The 27,518-nt window shown below is 36.7% G+C and overlaps 1 protein-coding gene across 14 annotated transcripts in view; it reads right to left on the bottom strand.

The window, feature by feature from the left end:
- The window catches only part of NRXN3 (neurexin 3), a gene marked incomplete at its 5' end in the record, with an annotated part of 1,519,183 nt that overhangs the window by 793,329 nt on the left and 698,336 nt on the right, over positions 1 to 27,518 (bottom strand). For all 14 annotated transcript variants that reach the window (XM_081291921.1, XM_081291923.1, XM_081291922.1 and 11 more), the window contains one exon: positions 25,002 to 25,121. In XM_081291921.1, the coding sequence (XP_081148047.1) occupies positions 25,002 to 25,121 (120 nt within the window). The remainder of the gene's footprint in view (positions 1 to 25,001; positions 25,122 to 27,518) is intronic.

Genomic DNA, 27,518 nt, shown 5'->3' with positions numbered 1-27,518 from the left:
CAGGTTTATTTTCTGAGGAACCATAGCTAGTACCAATGTGTCTCCCTTCCACGACTCCATTCCCTCAGAGGAGTTTCAGATACTGCTGCCCCGTCTTAGCTGTGGTTTGAAGAACTGAAGAAAAGAATTTATTGCCCACTCCTGGGTCAGGGAAGGAGGTGGGAGCCATGTTTCTCACAGCTGGTACAGTGGTGGCAATGGAGAAGGAGATCCAATAGCCCTTTACCATATTGAGATTTTCACTTCTCAGCCCACTTCAGAGAATGAAGGTGCTGACCACAGTCAATTTTGACAAAGGGATTTTTTATTCAAAATCTTGGAGGGGAACTTTTGATTCAATGACCTAGAGGGAGTTCAAGTGTAAATTCCATGAGGGCAAGGAAGATTTTTGTTGTTTCCTCTTTTATCTCTATTGCCAAATACAGCATCTGCTGCACAGTAGGAATCTTATAATCATTTGATGAATTAATTCATGAATTTTATATTTTGCATATCAGTACAAGGAATAGGTATGGATAGAATAATTGGCTTTAGAGACACATGGGTTATCTAAGGTTGTTGCTTAGATTGTCATAGGTTTGATGGTCAACCAAATATTGATTTGGAAAAATACATGAATTCTGTAACCACTAAATTATTAAGGAAAAAGCAAAGTCTGTTTAATGAAGACTATGATTTAGCTTTTAGAAATCAACAGGCAGTTGGCAAAATCTAACATGAATAGAAATGCATTCAGCATTTCAAAGACAAAAGCCTCTTTGGAAGAAGTTAATAATCCCTTGGAGAGCATTGCCTACCAACAGAAAGTGAAGTGGGCTGTTATTGGGATTTTGTTTTTGTTTTAGCAGGTACTGAATACCAACATTTTGTACATAACTTTGTTGCAAATAATAATCAAGCACCAAACTGGTTTGCTTTAAATTCTGCCCCTCCGATAAAGTACAGGAAACCAGAGATACATACACCAAGAATAGAATAAATTCACAATGGTTAGAATCTGAGGAGTGTTGGCTAAGCCGTTACTGTATTCATGCAATAAAGACATTTCTAATATCCTTTAAAATAACATTTCAGTTTGGGAAGTGTTCATAAGAAGTGATGGGCTTTAAAACAATTCAGGAACACTTTCTGACTTGCAAGAAATTTGACTGTACGTATTCTTATTAAGTGAATTTTATACAAGCAAAGCTGAAAAGTCCCTGAGCTAAATCTCTGCCACCATTCCTCTCTCTTCCCATACATACACATACATTTTGTGTTTCCCCTCCACCTTCAAATACAGAAAGACAAGCAGAGAAGACAGGACTCTGAATTAGTGTCAGAAACATCACTATGAATTTCTTCTTGAAAAATGCGAAAGGAAATATACTTAACAAAGGTTAAATGAGTATGATCAGAGCTAAAAATTTACAAGGCCTCCCTATTCACATTTTGAAGGGGGGAAATGTTGAAAAATATCAAGAAGTCCTTAAATAATTCAGCCAAGCAGCTCCTCTGGTCCTGCAAAATCAATTCTTCAGTAGTTTGGAAAGTTCAAGAAAGAGAGTCAAGCTCTAAAATTCCCCAGGGGAAGACCATGACAATACTTGGCCCACTCAGACTCTGGATGTGCATGGTCACCTGGGGCAGGCAACCCACCTGTTTCTGAGGCCCTTTCATGCCTTCTATAGTGCAGATGAATGACATACCTTTTATGAGATTATTTGGGGAGCAAGTACAAGTCTTCTTCAAAATCTCTCCTATAGTATTTAGAAAATAACTCAAATTCAGGTTGGTACTCAATGTCTCTCTGACTCCCCCAATTTCCAAGTCCCTCCGAACTGAACATTCTCTCTAGACCACTGAATTCTTGTAATTCCCCACATTTACAATGAGTCTCAAGCTTTTTCACATTCTATTCCCTCTGCCTACCCTTCTCCTTTTTTTTTTTACCCCTTTCTTTCATCTACCACTGTAATAATTCTTGGAGACTCAGTTTGCCCTTGTCTTATTAGTTGCACCATATTGATTAAATGTCTTTCAGTGCTCTCCTGGGCCACCCACCTTCTTTTGGAAACCTGTGCATGCTAAGTTCCACTGTACACACTTACCTTCCAGCCATCCCTTAACCTTTCCCACCACACCTTAGGCTCTTTCAGGAACTGACTATATATTTCATCTTAGCATCCCTGGGCCTAGGCACATGATACCTATCTTAGCATCCCTGTCCAGCACATGATACCCATTCAGAAGCCAGTAGGTAAATATGATTTCATAGCCAACCATTTGGAGGACTTCTTTGTTTATATCACCCATTAACTCATGTTGTATCCTTATCTCAGAAAATCATTCCTTGATGACAGGAATTTTCGAACAAATAAAGTCCTTGTGTGGAAAGGGAAATAGGAGAATTTGGTGTAGCCACAAAGAATGAGTGATGAGTTTTACTGAATTTGGATGAATTGTATTCATTTTCCCATTCAACTGCTTGTTTCAAATCCCAGTCCTTTTTAATGTCAAGGGGTTTAAATCACTGTCCCTCCCCATTTTGTCTCCACTGATATTAAAAGGAGGAAAATCACATGTTGGGCTGTGTGCATGTCCTCAAGCCATCTCAGCAGCTAAAGTACATATTGTGGACATTCAAATAACAAACTCAATTGAGCACAGTTTTAGTCAACTCCCATGACATTCCCCAATCTGTAGGAAGACAGACTTGTCACAAGTGCAGCCTGTGGAGATAATATGCTGATAAGATAACTTAGAGGGTTCCAACTACTGTTGTTCTTTTTCAAAATGAGTAAATACAATTTATGGCAAGAAAGTTGAAAAAGAAATGTCCAAAATTTTCAAATGTGTTAATTAGATTGATTATAAAAAGGAATAATGTTGGAGAAAAGTTGAATAAACTCAACTGTTATACCCGCTTTAATCAACCTTGAATTGGGGCTTTCTCAATACTGAACCAACATCCAGGCAGGGGAAAAAAAAATGTTTTTCAGTCCATTAAAATTGACCTGCAAGACCAAAGCACCACCTAGTGGGAAGAAAGGAAAAGAATGGTTTCTGCACAGGATTTCCTTCAGAAATCCAGCAGATATTTTCTTGTATCACCAGTCTCAGTGTCTGGTGAGTTTACAAATTCCCCTTTTAAATGTATGCTAAAAATTAACTGTAGACTTACAAAGAAAGAACAAACAACAACTTCTTTTATAATCTCCCAAACCTGATAACACAAACACACAGGGCCTCTACGTAAATAGAGGCGTGTGGGTTGTCCACCATCTGTGTGCCTGCTGTTTGCCAAGTGTCCTAGTGTAGCAACCAGCACTTCTATGACTCCTGGCCATGCAGACCTCTCTGGACTCTGTCTGTTCCCTCACTGAGAAGGTGGTAAGGTCACCGTTCTATTTTGTGCCACAGCATATGGAAAGTTAATATGGCAGAGAGAATAAGAGGATGGATTCATAACAGACAAACCTCGATTGAAACCCAGCTTCCTATTTCCTAGCTTTGTGGCTTGTGAGCCAAATATCTCAATTATTGTATCTCCATTTACTTTGTCATCATAAATGAGGATAATGATAATCTTTCTTTGCTGGGGTAATGGTTAGAGCCAATTAAAAACTGATATGAAAATCAACAATATGATAAATAAATAATCATTGTGTGTAGAATTAGAAAACATTACAAAAGTCTTTCTTATTTTCTCTAAATTCTTCCTGTTTCAATGGTGCAGAACAAAATCCATTATATGGAATTCCAGGAAGGTGGGTACAGCCCTCTTTTTTTGGATTGTATAATTCTTAAGGCAATGGATGTATTTCAACAAACAATCTTGACATATTTGCTATCAATTCAGGAATGAGTTAAATTATAAGTGCTGGATAAACTCCTCAGAGGTAAACTGCAGATGTAACCCAAACAGGAATTACATTGTAGCTGGGTGGATGGCTGTTTTCAAGGCACAAAGCTCACCCCTGAACTAACATGGAAGACAACTGCATACCCAAGTCACCATGCCCAAATACGTAGCTAATGTGCTTTCTAAATTTGGTTTTCTGTAATCAGATTTATAGGATACCTTGAAACAGTAAAACAATCCACTATGACATAAACTAAAAATGAAACACTTAAATGGATTTAACTAAATTAAGTATTGATAAAACTGATATTGTAAATTCTTCTTTTTTGTTTTTTCCAAATTGCCTAATACTTGGGATAATCTGAAATGACCAAATTTAAAATTTATCAGGATAGATGAAGGCTTTGAGATACAAACCAAAGGAATGGACAATTTTTTAATGAAATAATATTAGAAAATTTCCAAAACCTAAAGAATGAAATGGAAAATCAAATATAGAAGGCTCATAGGAAACAAATAACAAAATTTCAACTGACCCACACCAAGGCACATTATTATCAAAACGCCTAACATATGCATAAGGATAGAATTTTAAAGGCTGCCAGAGAAAACAACATGTTACATTTTGAGGGAAACCAATCCAGATCTCAGCTGATTTCTCAACCCAGATCCTGAAAGCTAGGATGTCTTGGAATAATACATACGAAGCTCTGAAAGAAAATGGATACCAGACAAGAATACTATAACTAGCAAAGTTCAGCTTTAGAGTTAACAATGAAATAAAACCTTCTATGATAAAAGTTTTAAAAAATTTACAACTAGAAAGCCTGCACTACACAACATACTCAATAAAATATTCCAAATTGCCTAATACTGAGAATAGGTATTTTGTTTCAAAGATATGTATGCATAAGAATCCTTAAGAAATCTATGTATTTGAATCAGATTAAAAAAGATTCTTTCTCCACATTCCTCAAAAGAAAAGGTACAATAGGAATATCTGACAGTTCTCAGCATTTGCTGGCTTATATCATTTTCTTGCCAATGATTTATTTAAATCGAAGGCAGAAGGGAGTGGACTCACCACAGACATGTATAATAAAGAGACAGATGGCTGAACTGGTCACCTGTCTGCAGAAATTATTCACAGAGGACAAAATGAGCAACAGAGACTGAATAATTCTTATGTGTATTGCTTTAATAACCTCAAACCATCTTCTCTGTTTATAAGATGACTTTCCATCATAGAAGCAAAAAAGGGAGGGGGAGTAGAATATTTACTACTGTCTTCACTAGAGATGGATGGTATGAAACACTCCTGTTTGATCATGATGGATGATCCTTGCTCTGTATTCTGGAAAATGATCAACCTTGTCCACAAAGCACCTCCCTATAGACCTCTTGAGGAAAAAGAGGGCTCTCCTCTGTCCAAACCTGACAACTGGATTTAATCATGCATAGAAGTAACAAGTCCCTATAGCTTAGCATCACACTGACTCAGAGCTGCCGGCACCAATGGCAAATCATTTTAGCTTGTTCCTTGCACTTTGAGTACAGACAAGCAAGAAGGAAAATATCTTGTTTTTAAATACTCCTTTGGTCATCTTTTCAATCCACTTCTGCATGCCAGATAATTATTTTTTTTTTTTTATGGAATGTATTCCTCTGCCCACCTGGCTCTCAAAACCAGTATCACTAAGTATGGTGCTATTTCAGATATTGAATTTTAACCTGGGTATTATGAAGAGTATCTTGATAAATACTTAAAATAATCCCACTGGCTATGCATTTAAAACATGGACAGATGAGAGTGACTTTCTCAGAAACAAACTGGAAGGGATTAATGAGGTAACAAGAGACCAAACAGGACAGTACATTTCTACTGGAGAACTCCTCAAATCTCTTTCTAGTAAGCATCATTGCTTTTACCACCTACCTTGAAGTGCAATAAGAAAATTCTCAGACTCAGTACAGTTAACTGAATGTAAATTCTGGAGTTTCCTTGTATACCACTGTCACTGGTTTTTTTTTTTTTTTTTTTGTGGGAGAAATAATAGAAGACTTGAGTGCACAGCTCACAGCAATTATGATTTTTTTTTTTTGGACAAGGTGTGTAGCTCAGTAGTAAAGCATGTGCTTAGCATGTACAAGGCCCTGGGTTTACTCCCCAGCAAATACACACACACACACACACACACACACACACACACACACACATGGAATCATAATTAACTTGCTAAGTTGAGTAGAAGGCCTATGGACATTTTTTTGTTATTTTATATTTTATACATACTAACATATTAGAAATATCATTTGCATGTGTTTAATAATTAACACAAGCTTTTTAAAAAGAAATGAAAAAGTAAATTACAGTGTTCTATAATAGAGTAAAATATTTATACTTATAAAGGTACAAGGATATGTAACATTTTCCATACTTTGTGTTTGAAATTTTTTATAATTTTAAAATTAAATTGGACCTTTAAAAAACAACATACCACTGCTTTTCATTCTAAATAGATTCTACTTGACAATGTTTAACAGAGTTGATTCAGAGAATAATTTTCTAATTTCTCGAAGGGTAAGATATTTTGAGTTCCTCCAACACCAAATAACTCTTAATTGTTTGGATACCTAAACACTTTACAAAACAGTGGTAGGGTTTTTATTTCTCAAAAGACAAAACAAAATCATAAACAATCTGAGTAACCTTGAGTTGTCCCACTCTAACCACTTGACAGAGCCTAAACTTTCTGAACCAAGGAACCAGAAAATCATAGGATTAGCAGAAGCAAATAGGAGCTGCCCTTTTGCCTACCTCCTCAGGGGTGGTAGATGACCATGACTTCTAAGTCTCTCTCACTTAATCCTACCATCAGTGTATTTTATTTTGTTTTGTTTTCTGTTGTCCTTCAAAAGAATTTCAAGGCTTCCTTTCGAGAAATAATTCCAGGTATATAAAATGACTGAGTTGTACCAAAACATCACTACACCTTTGGCTTCCCTTCTACGGAGAGTCCACAGAAAAGACAACCCCAGGCAATGAGGAGCAGCAATGGAGTGATGAAATGGATCTCCATGTTTTAACATACGTACCCTGAACACAACTGTCACAAATGCAACCAGGGTATGTCTTACACATTCCTTGGTAAGTTGCACGCCAAAATGCACAGGGAAAAAAAAAAGAAAGAAAGAAAAGAAATCTCAAGTATTTGATGTGAATCAAGACTTTGCTACATAAAACTTTTGACCATAACTCTGTAATATTAAATACATATACATATATATATATATATATATATATATATATATATATATACACACACATACACATACATATGTATACATAACACATGCAAGTACATGTATTTGTATATATACACTTATCTGCACATACACACATATATATTCTATTGCAGGAGAGTTTATCCCCATACTCCAAACATTTAGAATCTATCCTTTTAAAAATTAAAAAGTGTACATATTCAAACTGAGGCAGGAAATAATAGTCTTGAAAGCCTCAAGCATTTCTGTTTAGTGGTAGGGAAATTGAGGAGGATTCTAAGGGAGGAAGAATCAGAGGTCTCTGAAATATCTTTCAGCTAGATGCCTAGAGCCTGGGTACAGTATCAGAATTTTGCTTACATCAGAGGAAAAAAATGAACTTGGGGTAAACTTGTTCTCAGCCATTCACAATCAATGGTATTAAAATTATAATTCAATCAGAGGGACCATAACAATTTATCTCATGGGAAATTATACAACAAATATGATCTCATACATTTTAGACATTTTATGACTGGAAACCATACACTGTTTGAGCAATAGAAAAACATGGTTTTAATATATAGGTGAGGGGTTTTAGCTTTCAAAAAAAATCTTAGTTGTAAAACTCTAAAAAATTAAAACAAGGAATAATAATTAAAGCACATAAAATTACAAATGAATGGAGCAGATTTCTTAAATGTTTGCCACTTTACCAGTTCTCTGAATACTGTAATTGGCTGTTTGCTCCTGTGTGTATTTTTCAAGTTGAGACTAATCTCAAATTTCTCAATGCTACTATTCTAGTTCATCCTTTTTTTAAAACCATTTATACCAGAGCCTTACAGTGGTTTTCTTGCTTTCACTCATAATTTCCAAAAATATTCATGGAATCTCACTGTGTGTCAGACATTGTACCTGGTTTGGGTTATTTGGTGATGAACAAATGAAAGTGGTATCAGGTCTCCTCAAGGCTTACAGTATTATTCCAACCAACCCCCTCAAAGTCTGCCAGGAGGACTTTTCTAAGACATAGCCATGTGCACAACACACTTATGCAAAAATTCCCATTGGTTCTCTTCTTCCCAAATCTTTTTCCTGCAGACCCACCCTGATGTTCCAGATCATATGGCACCTCTCACCACTTTAAGCCTTCTCTTGACAACCAGACCTTCCATTCCCCAAACAATTCCCGATTTCTCTCACCAGCCTGCCTCACTCAACTTGTTCCCTCTATGTGACACTAAGCTTGAGCAGAAGGGGTCATGCAGTATAATGACAGAGTAAATGACATCATTGAATCCTGTAAAAGAGGCATATCCAGAACCCTGGCTATGCAGAATACCTTGAGATGGGATTCATTTTTAGTGAAGTTAAAAAAAGAAAAGAGAGAGGGACTTTTTAAAAAATAAAGTCATCTATAAGATGACTATAAGAGTAAAATAATTTCCTTACAAGATACCAAGAATGACTTAGACCATATATTAAGTTGCTTATACTTTTTAGGATACAGCATACTGATTTTTACAATAGGGTTATGTATTTATTTACCTTTCCAAGTACTCAGAGTTCCTCTTCTGACATGTTCCTTCTTTCCCTCAGGGAGACCTAATACCTCTGCCATCCCTGCCTGGCCCTTTCCCTTAGTCTCAATCATTATGTACAAAGGAGGATAGGGCTGGTGGGACACACTACTACAAAACACCATTTAGAAAATATTGACTTGGAAACATGGGCTCGGGGGCCTTGGAAAAGACAGTGCTTTCCTGGGAGGCTTATTTTTTATACCTAAAGTGGAGATGAAAAAGGTATTCGGGTATTTAAAAATAAAAATTACACATGATTCATACACTAGCAGTAATGAATAAACATAATGAATTAATGATTTTGTGCCTTTCGTGGCATATTATAGTAGTTTAATCTATAGTCTATATTCTTCCAAAGTAAGCTGTTGTTAGTATCCTTGAGAAAATTAGGATTTTGTTTATCCCCCAAGGCCCAAGTGTTGAAGGCTTGATCTTTAGCCCATGGTGCCATTGGAAGTGGTGGAACCTTCGAGAGGTGGGGCCTAGTAAAGGGAAGTTAGGTCCTGGGGGCATGCCCTCGAAGGGGCTATTCAGATCCAGGCCCTCCTCTTTTCTCTTTTCTTCCCTGCTGCCATGAGGTGAATTGGCCTCTTTTGCCACATGCTTCCATGATGATGTACTGTGCTGCCACAGAGCCAAAGAAACAGGGCAGAGCAAGCAGAGACTGAAGCCTCTGAAAGTGTTAGCCAAAAAAACAACAACTTTTCCTTTTATAGTTTGATTATCTCAGGCTGTTTGTCATAGTTATATGACACAAAAGTAACTAACATAATTTTTACCTTTGACTAGTAACAATATTTCATATGCTCACCAAAAAAAAATGCATTCACCATCTACAATCTGGTAAGTTCAATACATGGTGAATGCCTTTTGTTGGGAACATAAAGATAAATAAGTCATGGAACCTACCTTATAAAATTCATTTAATACTGAGTCAGAAAATTTAACTGATACTTGTATGTGATAGCAACCATAATAAAGAAATATTTAGTAAAAAGAAAAAGAGCAAGAAAGCCATTCTTTCTATGACTGACACTCTGCTAAGCAATGCACAAGAAAGATAATCATATAATATTGATCCAAATTAGAAACAAGCATTGCACATAGGTGAGTATACTGCTTAAACACATAAACTCCACACAAATATTCAAGAGGTTACAAGACTCCATTGAACAAGGGCCCAGTTATAAAGATGATCAAGGAAGAAGAGTGGGTAAGAACAGAAAAGAGAAGGGCACATTTGGAAAAGACAAGTTTTCCTACAGGTGTTCGAATTCATGAAAGTTAGTTCTAGAGGACTTGAAATATTATGTTTGGAGAAAGTGTTAAGGGCCATGTTATAGAGATTCAAGGTGCTGAAACATCAAGATACATTTTGACGTGAAGAAACATGAAGAAAGGTGTATAACAGATAACACCCAAGAGAGCAAAGAATAGGCTATCTTTGAATAGAAGAGGAAATGGATAGAATTTAGGGAGAAAGCTTGGATGGCTACAGAGGGAAACAGGTTGAAGACATAAGGAAGGAGGATATGGATTTTCAGTGGAATCAGGGGGCAAGCACATGCCTTTTCCAGCCAGAAGGCAGGGGCCAAGAAATCAAGCAGAGGGATTCACCTGGAATGCAGGTAGTGGGTAGCAGGCCATGAGGCAAGGGCTTTAGGGTATCATGGGAATGTCCTTTCTAGAAACTCTAGACTGTGTGTGGAATCAAGTAAACCTTCAAGACTATTGGTCATAGAAAGTAGAATCAGGGACTTATGGTAGGAGACAGGTGAGAATTCAGGAAGTGGGAACAACCAAGGGACTTCTCTTTGCTGTGTGGTCAGGCAACTGAGGAGATCTAGCTACCAGGAAGAAACACAACAGGAAAATTGAAGTCACTAAGAAAACTAAGTGACAGTGTGGATTAGGGGCCACCAGGGAGGAAGTCAGTTTAGAATATTCTTCACCTACCAGAGGTCAGTAGACGCTGATGAAGAGGACAGAGGAAATATCATTAAAAAGGTGGACTTTCAAAAAAAAGAAATGTCTCTGAACAAAATTGAGATCTAATTCCAGAAATAAAGGGATTAGGAAAAAATCTTTTACTGAAGAAGGCTTCCAGATATACTGTATTAATACAGCATATCCAAATATTATCAAGGGCACAAATGTCAAAGCTGTGTGGAATGTTGTTCACATTTAGAAAATATATATTACGAAACAACAGTGTGCCTGTGGATTGTAATTATTTAATCATTTGCAGCCTACTTCTTATTTGTCATAAAAAATGCTATTTATATAAACACAAGTCTACTGTACAAAGACTCAGAAGTAAATAAATCACACTCTCTTATAATTAATAAACTGACTATAAAGAGAAAAATCATTCTCAGGTGAAGACATTTTACCATGAATTTAAATCGTCATTATCTAAGGATTCTAGCTAAATTCTGAGGTTCTCAGGAAAAAAAAAAAAAAACTAAAGACAGGAAGTACAGATTTCCTACCTAATTATTCTCAAAAGTGCCAGTGGTTAAGATGGCTGAAATTTCCCCCTTGGACTCCCTCCCCACCAATCCCCGCCTGCACATTAAGCCATCACACTCAGTATATTTCCTTTTCTCAAATACTATCAGCATCACAGGTTCCAAAAAGCTAGCAGCATTCTGCTTGCTGTAACTGATTATCAAAATCACCATGATTAAGAGTTTGGTCTAATCCCCCAGCTGAGCCCATTATGGAGAACTCCTGGGTAACAGGGATGTGATAATGTCCCTGAGACAGGGTTGTTTGTTCAGTCAAACTCCACTGGAGATTAATACAAAGCCATCTTCCCATGGCAGGCAATAATTAGCACATTAGGTCACTCAAATAATAAACAAAAAACCCCATAGTTCTGATTTTTTTTTGAAGGATTTTTGCTGTGAATTGGGAATTAGGGTTTAGTTATGGACCTTCTACTTCCTGGGCTTATGTTCGAAGTTAAAGCAGATCAATATTGAACTTGGACAAGTCTGGCTTTAGAAGTGGCTATGAAGTTATCATTTGTAAATAATCCTTTGTGAAAGCTAAGTTAGGTTATAGTTTACTGCTTTAAATAAGTAGATTTAAAAATAATATCTACGCAGGTAAGATTGTCTGTAAAGATTTCCGACAAGAGAAGAGGCTGGAAGAATTATCTCTTACAAAGGACAACAGCCAAAGATTCACTAGTCAGTAATTCTGTGTTCCGGGAAAGAACCTGAGATCACTGAAGGTAGCAGAAGCCCTCACCATGATTTTGGAAGCTGTGGAATCACTGGAGCACTTTTAAAACTTCAGGAAGTTTTTAGGAAAGGTAGTGGGTCATCCAAAATCTGCTTAGGACTTGGTTGAATTATATGGACCCATAATCAGGAATATGCTTAAACTTAAAATTAGAATATACAGAATATCTGAGGTATTTGAATAATCTAATCACATTAATCCTACCACCTACACCCACCCTCACAGGCAAATTAATTTCAACCCTAGATGAAAACAGAGTTGGCACAATGGCGGAAAATTGGGTCTCTGGGGGAATATGGTAAAGGCATAATAGCAGTGGTAACTAATCTACTCAAAATCCTACTTGTTATTTATTCGATATTTTTCCTTAACAGAAGTTTTCCCTTTGTAACATAAACTGCTACGTAGAAACTCCCAGGTCTAAGACTCTGCTTTGTGTCCATTATTTCTAAGCCTGTCCCCAAAGCTGGGGCTCTTGCAAGCTTGTATTGTGAGGTTGCACAATATTCATTGCCAAAGACCTAGGAGTCAGAAGGAAAGGAGCCAGGATTAAAATCCACCTTTTACTCTCACCTCCAAAGTAATCCGCTTTCGATGCTGAGCCAGGTTGTTGCTCTGATCTGAAAATAAATGCAGTGAGATTTGGGAGAAGAGATCAATATGATGTTAAGTGGTGAGAGAAGACTCAAGGGAATAGATGAGACTGGTGCTGAGCTCTCATGGTATAAAGGGAATGTTCCAGGCTCCAGGGAGGAAGAACTATAGCAGCAAGGGCATGGAGCATAGTGAGCACAGAACATGCTGGTGACAGTTGAGAAAAATGGCTTTACTGGAGGGCCCAGGAAGCCATGAATATCAGGGACACCATTCAGGAGTCAGATTTTAAAAACAAAAATTATAGAAGATCTTGGAAGTCAAGGGTAGGGTTTGTACTCAATTGAAAGAAGGTCACTGACACTTCATAAGCAAAGGAGTAAAATTCAAAACTGGTGTTTGGGGAAGATTTATTGGGAACTGGAAAACAGGGTAGGGTTTAGAAACACAAGCAAGGAGACCAACAGAGGGAGGCTCGAAGATTGTCGCAGAAACAGAAGGGAGAATGATTCTGAATATACCCTTGCTGATTTTCACCAAGATGGTCTCAACAGAGTTTCAAAGTGATTTTCTCCTTCCTTCCTGACTGTAGGTCAGAAGAATTCACCACCAAAACATTCCATGTGAGAAGAGAGGCAACTTTAGGAAGTGTAGCCACAATCACATATTACCTAGGAAACCAAATATAACTAAATGTAAAATGTTACCCCACACTGAGAAATAGCTGTGAAATTTGGTTATAGCTGTGTTTATTGTTCATTAAGCTTTATATAATAGGAAAATATGCTAAATTAATCCAAATGCAAATTAAATAAGTTAGATGTTGGAAATTCATGTGGTCTATTGTAGAGATTAGAATAAAGCCTTTAATAACACTGAAAGTTTATTTGGCTAAACTCACTTTTTCTAATACATTCTTTTAAATTTGTTCTTGGGATCTTGCATGAGACAGGATAATAGTTAAATGTGCATGATGTATATATGCTGAATATATGTGTATATATATGTGTGTGTGTGTGTGTGTGTGTGTGTGTGTGTGTGTGTGTGCATGATGTATATATGCTGAATATATATGCTGTATATATGTCTTTTTCCAAAGCCTTCCTCCTAGTCTCCCAAGACCAGAGCACTGATGTGGACACTAACTGGATGATACACTTGAGTGCCAGCATAAAGAAGCCATATGGGAATTTTAGGTAAAGAAAACTCTTTTTCAAGGATAGATAAATCCCAGATGACATCTTCCTGCCTAAATCCTTTTTTGGAGATAAAATTATGCCCCACATATTGAGAATTCAGATGGGATAAAGTGGCTTTCTGCCAAATATCCTCAAAGGCAGACAGATACCTGATCAGGGGCCCAAGCAGACACATTACCCTCACAATTACAGAAATATATGACTTTCCAATTACTTGAGATGCAATCAAAAGTTTACTTGTGATTTTGTAAGAAACAAAGTTAGTTGGATTAAAAAATATTTCAGAACAGTTGGAGAAACTCCCAAAGGAAATATACATTTATTTATAATATGTATATTTATAATATACATGTACATACATACATATTTATATGAAATTATTTTTCTTTATACAAACATGCACTCGATTTTACTCCTGTAAGCTCCTGGGGTAAAACTGTGATTTTAGGTTTAGTTGTGGGCTGAACTCAAACAATATCCAGTGAGTTTACCAGGAAATAATACCTTAGATTCAGATGCTGGTTTTTCCTCCCAATACTCATGAAAATTTTAAAAGAGTTTGCTAGGTTTGCCTGGATTCTCCCACAGAGATGTGAAAATTTTGCAGTCCGAGGTCCGCAACAATCAAGGAACTTTGTGTTTTATATTTGCTATCTTCTTTAATTGTCTAGCATCGGTTTGATCAATGTGAAAGTCAGGGGTTGTTGATGAATGATGTTCAGGTTGAAGAGTTGTAATGTCTCACAAGATCTTGAGGGTACTGGGCATTATAAGACATCTCATCATGTGAAATAAAGCACAGTGTCTCTTTGGAAGTGAGTGCCACATGGGGTGATAAAGAGCTGTTTGGGATCACAAGGTTCTTTGCCCATATACATTATAAGGGTCTTTTCCCTCCAACCACAATCCACTATAAAACCATTTCACTTGTATGAAAATGTGTCTACATAAAACTGTTTGGAAATTGCAAGATTTTCAGTGAGAAGGAAGAAAGGTAAGAGAGAAAGAAAATGAAAACATCTTGACATTTCCATTTTTCATCTGAAGAAGAAAATTACATATTGGCATGCTCATTATAACTCTTGTATGCCTAAATGCATTCCTTCTGGCAAGAAAACACCCAGTGCTAGTGGAAATACTATTCATTTCATGAAAAGAACACTAGGACCTGTGCATAACTCAGACTTTGAAAACATGCAAGGCTCAGTCATTCATCCAACAAATTGTATTTTGAATGTCTATTATGTGCTTGACACTATGCATGTTCTAAACAAAGTCATATTAATAACTGATAAAATTATGTCATATTTTTATACTGCTTTGGACTTGTTTTCCAAGTTTTCAACAGTGGGCTGCTTGTATAATTTTCTAATAAAAAAAAACTAGGTTACTAATAAAAAGCATCAACAATGTGGTTCCTTTACTTCTGTAGATATGCAGCAAAATAATGTGCCTGGAGATCAAAACAAGGAAAAATCAATGCCCAAAACATTACCTGGCATAGAAACATCTCCATTTCCCCAAAGTCTCCAATTCTTTGTTTATAAACATTTCCTAATTTCATTTGGCAAAGAGACATGGATCAGGCAGCAAAGATCCACAGGATAAAGGTAGGTGAGAAAACAAACCATAATTCTAAGTAAAGAAAATAATAAGAAAGACTAGCTACATAAGCCAAATCTATCCCTGCACCCACTGAGCTTAATCAAGTATTATCAGAGAACTGAAGAGAAAAAGCAACGGGGACCTCATAACAGACACTCAAATGAAGAAATGCTTGATGGAGACATATTTGCAGGTACTTAACCAACTTCTTACAGCATATTCTTTGGCTGCAGAAGGTTTTATGATGGGATAAGGCCTATACTTAGAATTAAAGTGCTTTCCAATAAATAAATAAATCACATCTCAGAATATTCCACACTGCCAGAGCCATTCTGGAATTCATTTAAAGCCTCAGATCATTCTGAAAACTTGTGCTTGAAACAGAGCACATTTATGGGTTGTATACACCTTTCCCCTGACCTCACAGTGCAAAAGGTAAAGTCAGATGGGAAGGATCAGGTTAGCATTCACTTGCTACGTAGATGAGATAATAGAAATTGAACCTGCAAGACTTAATACAATCAGGGAAAAGACAACTCAGGAAGTAATGGCTTGCAAGACACTGGACATCACGCAAAGACAGACGGTGATGGCTGAATGAGAGAAGACGAAGAAGGTGAGCCCTGAGTTGTCCCAGCTTACTGCCTTCAGAGAATTTTTGCACCATGGAACATGAAGCAGAAACCCTAGAAGGAGCCCCGTCCAGCCTTCACCTACATTCGAGGAGATGGAGCTAAGAGCCAGGAGAGACTCAGGTGGCTAGAATAGAGAGTTGGCCTGGATGAATCTTAAAAACATCCCACAGATCTAGAGAAAACAGACATGATAGATCATATTCTGCATTATACCAGACAAAAATAATGTATGGTTATACAAATTCAAATAATGGTGGCCTCAGAGGGAAAGGGACTAACAGGAATGGGCATGGGGTAATTCTCAGGGAAGTCACTGGGTTATTGGTTATATGGGTATAAACCTTTGCCATAGTACATGTAAGATCTTGCGGAATACAAATTTTATCTCAATCAAAAAATTATTTGCCCCTCCCTTAAAAAATAAATAAAGGAGGAAAATAAAGGGAAAGGAACAAAATTATATTTATTAGCTCTACTTTACAAGACAAGATAAAATAGTTTACATCTTTTTGGCCTTTAGATGTGGAAATAAATGTAGGAAATTATGAGTCTATATTGAAAAATACATTAAAATTGTACCTGTTTGTGACTAACAAGGTAATATAAAAATTAACTTTTGTGAACCAACGGGCTCTCAGCAGATTTTTGCCATCACCATCAATAAGTAACTAGACAAGTACACCAGAAATAAATGTGCTATAATTAAACATAAGCAATAAAAATGGTCTACAAATACAGCATGCTAAAGACGGCTAGGATGAAATTAGTGAGGCCACAAATTCCAACAGCTCATAATAATCCCTGACAAGCTATAAGGAACTATAAGACCCTGAATTGTTGAGACTATCTCTTCTTGAACCATAGGTCCAAGTACCAGGTGGGATCTATGAAAATTAATGCTTCACACGCGAGTCTCATTTCATGTTCATGGAAGCTTGTGTAAAATGTAAGCTGCAAACTCTCCTGCTCTTGATGAATCCGTTTGATGTGGCATACATGTTAATACCAGCTGTTGTTATAGCTTGAGGTTACCCCAAATTCCCAGATTATCCAGGGGAACTATAAGCAAGAGCAATAAAACCCAACTCTTTGGAACTGTTCCTTGGAGTGATTGTTCCTTCATTTTTGCTCTTAGAAGACCCTGAGTTGAAATGTCATCCTATGGCTACCTTGAATATTTGTGGAGTCAAGAATAAAAGACAGGTGCAAAGATATACCTTTGGCGTTACCTTTGGTGCTGGCCACTCATGAATGCTTCTCTTATACCTAATTTACCTTCCAGATCTTCCCCATGTTTCCTGCAGCTCCACTCAGTCTTTATAACTTTTCTAGATTCAGCCCTTTTCCTGCCTAGATGTACCAAACTGACAAAATGACACTTTAATAGAATCTCTGGTCTTGTTACCTGAACCAATCAGTAGTAATGCTGCCCCTTTTAAAACTACATGATGTGACGAGTAAAAACTACATATAGCACCTCACCCAAATAACAGCATACACACCATAAATTACAGTGCCAATAAAGGTAGTTAAGTTTTGTGGTAATGTGGCCCTAAATACCTGGGTTTTCAGATGAAGCTTCATCAGAATCCTGACCTCAGACAGTCAAGATCCCACAGTTGCAGCCAAACATTACTCTGAACCTTCATCCCCCGACCTGATAGTTTTATTACGTTGAGCAAGTCACTTGACTCGACCATATGTCCATTCTCCCTTCTGATATCACAAGAGTACCTATTTTGGGGAGTTGTTGTGAGGGTTAAATGACACAATGACAATGAATTCAGCATAGTCTTTAGTGCATAGTTAAGTAGTTAAAAGTAAAAGATAATTGCATAAAAGAGAAAATCGAGGTAAAAAAGGACTTGAAACTGAATAGATGGTAACATTCTAAATAAAAATCACCCATAACTTAGAACTAAGAGTTGAGAAGAATAACCATGTTCCCTTTTAATGTCATATAAGGACATTTTTTCACAGACACACTCAAGAAATATTTAAATCTATGGGAGGTTGTTGTTGTTCAACACTAATATTTACTATCTGCAAGATGATCCATAGATATTTTTTCAGTAGTATATATGTTCAACAGAAAGACAATATCAAAGGCTAAGAGGTTCATGCTCTTTGAAACATGCACTAGTTTTATATCTAACCAGAATTTGTATTCTAATAATTTTTAAGTGCCCATAAATATCTAGTTCTTCAAATATTCATTGCTATCTTATTTACATTTTTACCATCTTGTTGTTTCCCTTGGTAAGGAATTATATAAATTTAACACACACTCATTCTATATTTATATAAGCATTGTTTTTAAATTTATAAAAATTAGGGTTGTCTGAGTCATGTTTTTAACTTTTTGAAAATCATATTGAAGAGCAGCCAACAGTTCCACAGGGGGTAATGTACCATGTCTTAAACTTCACAATTTCAGATGCAATTTATCTTTACAACACGCTTACCAGATAGGACCTATAAATATCTGCATTTTAGAGGCACAGAGGAATTAATTAATTTGCCCAAGGTAACAGATTTTAAGTGATAGAGTCACTTAACTCTATCCTGGTGCGGAGAAAGAGGGCCAATGAGAGATTTGAACATAGACCCTCTTTCTTCACATCAGTCTTTTCATCCACGATACTTGTCCATGATAAATATTAGAGTCACAATAATATAAACACATGGAAATCAGATTATCTGGGTCCACAGAGAATGAAAACACAGTCAGAAATAAAGGTGGATATTCTAATTCTATAATTAAATGTATTCTGATTCAAAATGGCCTTACCTGAGTATTAAGACAGAACTGCTTAATGTTCAGAATTCCAGAAGAATTAATGATCAAGAACCAATCCTATGTCTTACATAATTTGGTTGGCTATCAGGGCTTGCCTGCCTGGAATTAAGCACCCTGGTCTAATAATTAATTCAGATATTAAACTTTTATTATTTCTCCTAATGACTAAAAATTAGCAAAGCTAGTAAGAATGTGGACCTGCATATAAGATAGACTGGACCCAAGTCTTCACTTAGCTAGTCCCTGGGACCAGGGTTTTCTCATTGTTAATATCATGACAATAGTAATGTCATATTTCTTAGAGATTTAGAGATGTTTAAAGGGATCAAAACATCTTTATGAATGCCCTAGTATAGTCTCAAGAACATGGTAAGGATTCAGTGAATGTCAAATATTATTGCTAAAAATAAAAATTACCACCACACCTAATTATTAAGTACCTATTATCTTCTGTGTGTTATACCAAAGTGTCAAGAGGCTAAGTGAATAAATTCAGTATCACAGTGTTATAAAGAATTAGGCCTGGCATTTAAATCACTTTGATTCTAAAGCCAATTAAATTAATGACTATGCTTAGAATAGCCTTTATAATTTAATAAGATATATATTAAAATTTTGGTTCAATATAAATAAATTTCCAAGATCACCAATAAATCAATGAGATTAATCAAGATTTGAGTTCTGTTAGGCCTCCACCCAGGATAGTGATGGATTTAATGTTGGGGAAGAGGGATTTCATCCCAAGACCTGAGCATTTTGATATGCATTCTACTAAAGGAGATTAGGAAAACAATAATTTTTTTAAAAAAATTTTTAAATGCATGTATAGTTAAACCAAGTAAATCAAAGAACAAAGTTTAAAGATCTTAACTATATAAATAACTGGAGGAAAGGTGCAAGAATGTAACAATGGCTGAAACATATTTCTCTCTGCTTACTTGCTAGAGTACAACCTTTCCTCTCCAAACCTCTTCTGTTTCATATTTGCTCAGAAGGTACTTACAAACTTTTCAAGGCTCATTCTTCAATGGAAACTGTCCTAAGAGCAGCTGTGCTTCTTCCTGGTGCTTCAACCCCAGGGACAGCTGCTGTTACTCCCCGTTATGACTCTTCACTCTCTACTGCTCATATTTCTGTTGAAACACCTCCATATGTGTCTTCCCCCATTAGACCATAACCTTTTTTTGAGAACAGAAGCATATCTTATTCATGATCATATCTACAAATAAGAAATATCTAGTGAGTGAATAAATAATAGAGGATGTTCTCAGCCACAAACAACTACCTTACAAGTCAACTCAAATAGCAGCTATTTGCTGGATGAACAGAACCTGAAAACAGAGGTGAGGAATAAATAATTGACCCAAATTGTGAACATATTATAATAGCAGAATGCTTTTCTTCATATATGGAACCAAGAGACAGAATTAGCATACATACATCTGCCCCCTCATTTGTACACTAAGTAATGCATATCTTGCTTATTTTTTTTTTTCTGAAGCCTGAATGGGAAATGTGTTTTTAACAGATTTAATCAATACGCCAACCTACATTAAGAAAATAAATAAACCCACACAATAAATAAAAAGAAAAAGGCCAATCAATAGCCAACAGTGCAGCTTAACAGCCACTCCAGTAGAAAACTGTCTGAAAAGGTGCTTCACACTCCACTATCTGCACAATCCACAGCTGCTTGCTATTGATTTGTTGCAAGCAAAGAACATCTATTATCACATGCCAGTGTGAGCCCAGCAATTTCTCCAACATGTAGCCTGCAGTGCACTACTAGCAAGGTAGCACAGGATAGCTGTCTGCTGATGGTGGTCCAAGGACCCACATATATTCCCTCATCCTCATTCAACAAAGCCAAAAATCAACACTGGACTCATAAACACAGAAACCTGACATGTGTTAAGCATTCATGTGCCATCGGCCATTCCTGTAGACATGTGCTTCTCCCAAACACAAAAGCAATAATGAGATCAGCAAATTATAGGCAACTCAGAGCAGTTGTCATGAATAGTTTAGGATCAGCTCTCTTGTTGGATCATTATGTATTGTTTAAAACTCATATTTTCAGAAAGTCCCTAAAAAGGGATAACATTTTGGGTATGTGTGGATGCATGCAGCACAGAAGGATTTTGTGCAATACTTTTCAATACTGTGGAAAGAAGAACTCAACAACAGGCTGCCAGTGAGAGTGGCATTGTTGCACAGCATGGAGAAGAGATTCTGGCTTCTTCTGATGGTGGGTACCATAATACGGAATTTCTACAGTTCTCAGTCCCAGTCTAAAATACCAATAAGAATCTGATATCCAGAAAGAATATCCTCATAATAACTCTTATAAAGTTCCATTTGTTTTGTTGTTCTTCAAAGGTAGCCCCCCCACACACACCATTAGGTTGGCTTTCAGGTAGTACTCACCCACTGAGAAGCTAGACTCTTTGTTTTGAATTTTTCAGAAGAACTGAAAATTACCATTGGAGAATGTAACTTACATGTCCTTCCATAGATGTTATTGGGACCTATGTTAACTCAAAATTGCCTCTGGGATGATGAAGTCCATGGTAGTATCAAGACACCCCTAAAAGTTAACCTCATGAAAAAGAAACTCCTCATGGTTTTACCATTACATAAAAGGGTGGACAGTCATATCTAAAATATGTAAAGCTATTAGTAAGTCAATTATACTTAGGTTTCTAATCAGATGATATTTATTTTCTAACCCACACAAGTGAGTCACTGTTACACAAAGTGATCGGCTCCCGAGAATATGTGTCACACCTTCAAAACCATCACAGCTTCATAAGGGTGAACTTGAAATCCACCTGGCAGAATCCATCAACCCAACCTACTCACACAAAGAATAACAGAATAAAATGGAATGAAGAGAAAGTCATCTGTGGCTTACTCATACTAAATGAAATGAAGTCTTAAAAGATACTTGCTTGTTCTGGAGACACCATCTATGGGATAGCATCTTAAAATTATCAAGCAAACTCTAGATTTGATAAGCAAGAAAAAAGCAAAGGTCATGAGTGATCAAACCAACACCAGAGTAAGTGAGGGAGACTCTAAAATGCCCACACACTTCTTCAGAGTCTTACAAGTTACACCAGGTGCAATTAACATTTTTTTTACACATGATGAAATAAATACCTATTTTTAAAATATAAAATCTAGTCATTCCCCTATTGGACAAGTTTCTATACTTGGATGCGCAGTAATAAACTGACATGTTTTCATTTCCTTTATTTGAGAGTCAGTCTGCTTCCCTGAGAAATGGCTTCATAGATAATGAGAGATTCAAAACTTTTTTTTCCAAAAAATGTCTTTGCCATTAGATTTCATCTTAACCAATTCAGATGGTCTTATGACATTTTATGAAATCCTTCTTATTTTAGGTATATGCAATGTTCTCCAAATATTTCTTTTCAAGAATGAAGTCAAGACTAGATTCCATTGATGGCATTCTGCTTACTATGTCATGACGTGTGTTATTTAGCAAAAGGAAAGCCACTTAAGGCATGCATGTAGGGTACCAAAGCAATCATTAGTGGGCTCTATGGCACTACTTCCACATAAGAGTCAGTCCCTGACCCTCTCTATTGAGGATCCTTTCTCCTTGCTCCCTGTTCCCTTCCATGAACTGATTTCATCCCTTCTCCTTTATATATAATTACCCTTATGCTTTTTTCTAATGCTAAGCATGAGCCTGTTCAACTCTGCTAGTGATGCTGAAGATTAATACTTGATCCCTTATGCAGACTAAACTACCAAGAACTTATTAGTATAGTTGAATGCACAGAATATTAGAGAAGTAACTTTATTTTGAAGATATGTGTGAGATGAAATATCAAATTACAATGCTAAAGGTCAATATAGAAAATAATAATCTATGATGTAAAGTAGTGAGACTGATATTCTATGTGGAATGAAGTGGCTTTGATGCTAGTTCCCAAAGAGAAGCTCCCTCCAAATACCTTGAATGCCAATCATATATAGGGACCAGCCATTGTAACAATTTTAAATAGCCTATCATTTAAGTATATCTAGTTGATTTTTGTTAAAAATTCATATCTTAACTTGATAGTCACTTCCTACATATCTGAATTCTATAAATGTATTACATTCTAGAAATTAAAATGTACTTCCTTCATTTCAGTGATCACCATCCAATAACAGAATCCCTGGCATACTCTCCAGGAGAGGATCAAGTAAGCAGATTCTGATAGCATTTTGTGCTGTTACAAAACAAAAGACCTGTCTACATTGCTTAGAGAATAAAGTCCAAAATGCATTGCTCTAAGCCTAGATATCTGATATTTTTGAAGCATGAGAAGCTAGTGTCACAAAGGAAAGCTGACATTTTTCCAATCCTCATCCAAGTACTTCATTTTATACCAAAAAATTGCCAGAGTCAGATAATGCAGTAGCCCACATCCTCAATGGAGACACAATCTGCTCTTGACAAAAATCAGAAGTAATCATTGAAAGCTGGGAAGAACACTGGTCAAATTTTACCAGAAAACACCTGGCTCTGAGTGACAGAGGAGCTTGTCAATAATAGAAAAATACATACTTACCTTCTGAAGATTGTGCACATTTGCTGCAGTTGGTGACTTACCTTTTTGCCTTTTTTGTGTGCAGAATCTCTTCCTGACCATTTTTTTACCCACAATGGGGTGTATGTGTGATAAGGAACAACCTTGTGAGGATAAAGAAGCATTATGTCACCAGTCAGAGGGAAAATGCCTTCCTAGCAAGTCTCATGCAGACAAATTGGAGGGAAAGGAAAGAGCATATAGCATGAGTCCCCAGGTAACCTGGATTGGTCCATAATTGCCTGTTTCAGAGTGGAACAGTATTTCTGAGTCATAAATATGGAAACAAGATTTTCAGTAACACCAAGCTACTTGGCAAGAGCAATCTGATGCCAACCCCTTCTGTGGGCATTGTACCATTTGCATGACAGATATGGAGGCATATGCTTATATTTAGATGAATGGGTATCACATAGTTTTCTTTCTAGACTGCCAGTTTCACCATTTGTTTCTTTTTAATGTATCTTAAGAGAATGAAAGAACATATGGAGTGAAAAACTACTGAGGAAAATGGAAACTAGAACTACAAGAGACACCTACACACATACAAAAAAAAGTTGAGAATTAAAGATCAAGGAAAAAAAATACACATGAGAGTCATAGCATTGTAATTGGCATTTGCTCCCATGTGGACACACTATTCTCTAACTTCCTTACTTGCTCTAATAACATCATACAGCCTTTTTACAAAATGAAGAAGTCAAATGAGTTTGGATTGAAAGACAAAATATCTACCATGAAGTCTGCATTTAGAAAATCAGCAGGACCCAGGACTCTTCAACAAATTGTGTTTGCTTGTCTTTAAAATAACCATGATAGGAAAATAATGTGAGAAGGAAATAGAGACTCAGGTTATAGATTCCCACAGCAATGAAGTCTCTCCATCATCAGAGCTAGAATCACCCGCATGAAATCAATCCTCTCAAGACTAAATCAACAGATGCACCCAAAGCATCACTAATGTGCAGGAATAATCATCACCAGACTCTCTTCCACAAATACACAGGTAAATACCTGGAACACACTCACAAATAGAAATACAAACAGAATAGCAATGTATATATATAAACAAAGATACCAATAAGTTTAGCTAGTAGAAATTTCTGTCTTACATTTGAAAGACACGCCCAAAATGCTATAAAAGTTTCTAAATAGAAAAAAAAACTGTAATTCTTCTTCATTTAGGAGGCCTTAAGAAGTCCTCTAACTTAAGAATTTTTGAGAAAACAACTATCATTCTTAAATATCCTCCAAATTCTAGGCAATGCAAATGGAGAGGGTCTCAAAAATGTTGTCCAGATGACTTAATTCATGGAGATTTGAACCCCTTACATAACCATATGCCTTTAATTGTTCCTTTGCTTCTCAGTCACAAGTATTGAAACCTAAAGGAAAAGCAGAGGGGAAGAATACAGGAGAACAGCCAGCATTGAGCAAGAAATGTCTCCTTTGCTCTTCCCATGAGAACAGTTGTTGTTCGTTTTCCACGTTTCTAGAGGACAGAATTATTTATGAGTCCTTTAGAAAAGCTATTTCTTTATGCATTGTCTCTTAAGGTTTCTGCAAACCTCTGAACCTCTTGAAAAATTTCCCAGTAAGAAAAGATTGTACTCACGATCATTGCACTGGTTTCCAGAATAGGACGTCATGGAGCAGTCGCAGGTGAAGCCTTCCCACTGCTGCATGCAAACCCCCTGGTTGGCACAGGAATCTTCCTGGCAGGTGGTACTGGGTCCTAGCAACGAACAAGAAGAGGAAGAAGGGAGAAGAGAGAGAAGCAACATTAAACGTTAGTCAAATTCCAAAGAACTCACCTGAACTTACCATTCTCATGCCCCCCAAACATTCAAAATCACAACCACCAAAATTGTCAACTGAATTACATGCAACAAGAATTTGGTATATACGAAAGATGACAGAAATACACACTTAGCCACAAACTATCAACAATTACACATAGAAGGGAGAGGGCTGAACACACTGTTCTCCATTAGGCAGACTTTGCAAAAGAGCTTCATCTCTACTATTCAACTCAAAAGATGTCTCTCTTAGAGCATGGTCTTTCTTTATGCATAATGCTGAGGTGGAAAAATGCATTTTCATAATTGTAGTGAAAAAAGGCACAGCATTTTTATCCTGCAACTCAAAGTCCCTAACTCTACTTAGTGGCATTAGAAAGGTGTTCATGATGATGATACTGATAATGAGGAGGAGGAAAAGGAGGAGAGAGAACCTAACGCAGCTTGTTGTTTTGTAGGTGATCTGCACTGAGTGCTATGCAATTTATCTACATTACCTCATTAAGATCTCTAGTGACTCTAAGAGGAATATAATTATGATTGCCTTCATTCTACAGATTAAAAAGAAATTCAGAGAGAAAATAATTTTCCCAAAGCCAAATATTTTTTCAAGAATGCTGCTCTCTGTCCAACTTAGGAAACTGACTTTGAGACCAAACTCTTAACTACACAGTGGTTCTCAAGATTTAATCCTCAGGACACCATCACCTTGGAATTTTTTAGAAATGCAAGTTCTTGGGCCCCTTCCCTATTGAATTAGAAACTTTGAGGCAGAGACAGAAAACTGTTTTCATAAGCTTCCAGGAAATTCTGACACAACCTAAAATTTGAGAACCATTATACTACTCCATGCCACTACTTTGGTATTTGAGAAGTGTGTCCTCTTAAATGGAGTGTGCAATCACCAGAGGATGCAAAAGAGAATCATTTGCATATAGGAATAAAATATTAAATCTTGTGCTAATCTTCAATTCTTTATTATTTCAATTTTCTGTGTCTTTTGCATGCTAATAATGTATAAGCATAATATTACATATGCATAACTTATAAATAAATATACTTATTCTGGAAGAATTCTCTGAATCTTAGTGAGGGGAGAAAAAAAAAGTTTTGGCTTCCTCTACCCTGTAGATTGCCATTAAAATCCCCCTTAGGTCCATTTGGCACCTCTCTTCAATCATTCTCTTTTTTTAAATACCAATTTCTGCTTTAACCTTGGGATTAAAAATAAACCTATTCCTTTGGAAATATCTACCCTAATCGAAAATATCTTAATATGTGGGATAACTCCGTGGATTTCCCAGAAAGCCTCAGCCAAGGAGGTGAGCCCCTTGACTCATCAAATGTATTAGTCAGGAACTAATACATAAAAGCACTTAGCAGAGTTAATATATATATATATCCATCCATTGCAATAACTGCATAGTTAGCAATCTTCAAGCTAAGCCTTGCACAGGGACAGAATATTAAAACGTAATCATGTGGAATCCTAAGGATGCATGCTCAAAAGAGATACAGGACTACAAAGGGTTCACCTTCTGGGTGGCAAAACATTTTGTATTTATTCATGAAGGGTGGATGTTGTATAGGCCATCAGTCAGAAGACAGAGCTATTAGGATATGACATAAGAAAGTTCAGGACAATTACTACCACTAGGGGAACAACACTGCTGCTGGGTTTCTGCAGCTTCTATTTGCCATGTGGTTCCCCCATGTCGAGATGAAAGGAAGAACACAGTCATGTTCTCAGTGGGCCTTAAACTCAAGCATTGTGTCATACAAGTTTCATTAACAATGGCAAATCAGGACAGCTTCTTTCAAAGGATAAAAGCTTCTGAGAAGTCCACAGGGCTCCCTGACCAAACAGCTCTCACCAGACAATGGACTGGTAATTCAATTGTACTCAAGAATTAGAAACACATGGAAAACTTTCCCTTGAAAGGCAGCAGAGCAGCAAAAACTTCAGGGAGGCACAGCAATTCTTTGCATGTTGATTGAAGACAAAGGCTTTTCCAAACCTCTTCCCTCCCCTCTAACTGCCATATTTGAACCATTTTCCAAGAACCAAACTAAGCACCTGCCCCAGAAAAAAACATTCCCAAGTAATTTCAAACTCCCTCTTCTTAATGGTCACAGCACTTATTATCTGCATCATTAAGTTTTGCATATGCTAATGTTCAATTTAGCCCTTTATTACACATTGCACCATCCTCTGCTTAGATAATCCTCTAATTGTTTCATGTTTTTACTGTTTATCACCAAAAGTTTGCAGTTTGCTCTTAGAAATCATGTAATATGCTTTGCTTAGATCTTTCTGCACTAAGTGAACTGTG

This window comes from Spermophilus citellus (assembly GCF_964194105.1).
Source record: "Spermophilus citellus genome assembly, chromosome: 4".
NCBI lineage: Eukaryota > Metazoa > Chordata > Mammalia > Rodentia > Sciuridae > Spermophilus > Spermophilus citellus.
This window is presented reverse-complemented; position numbering and strand designations above follow the sequence as displayed.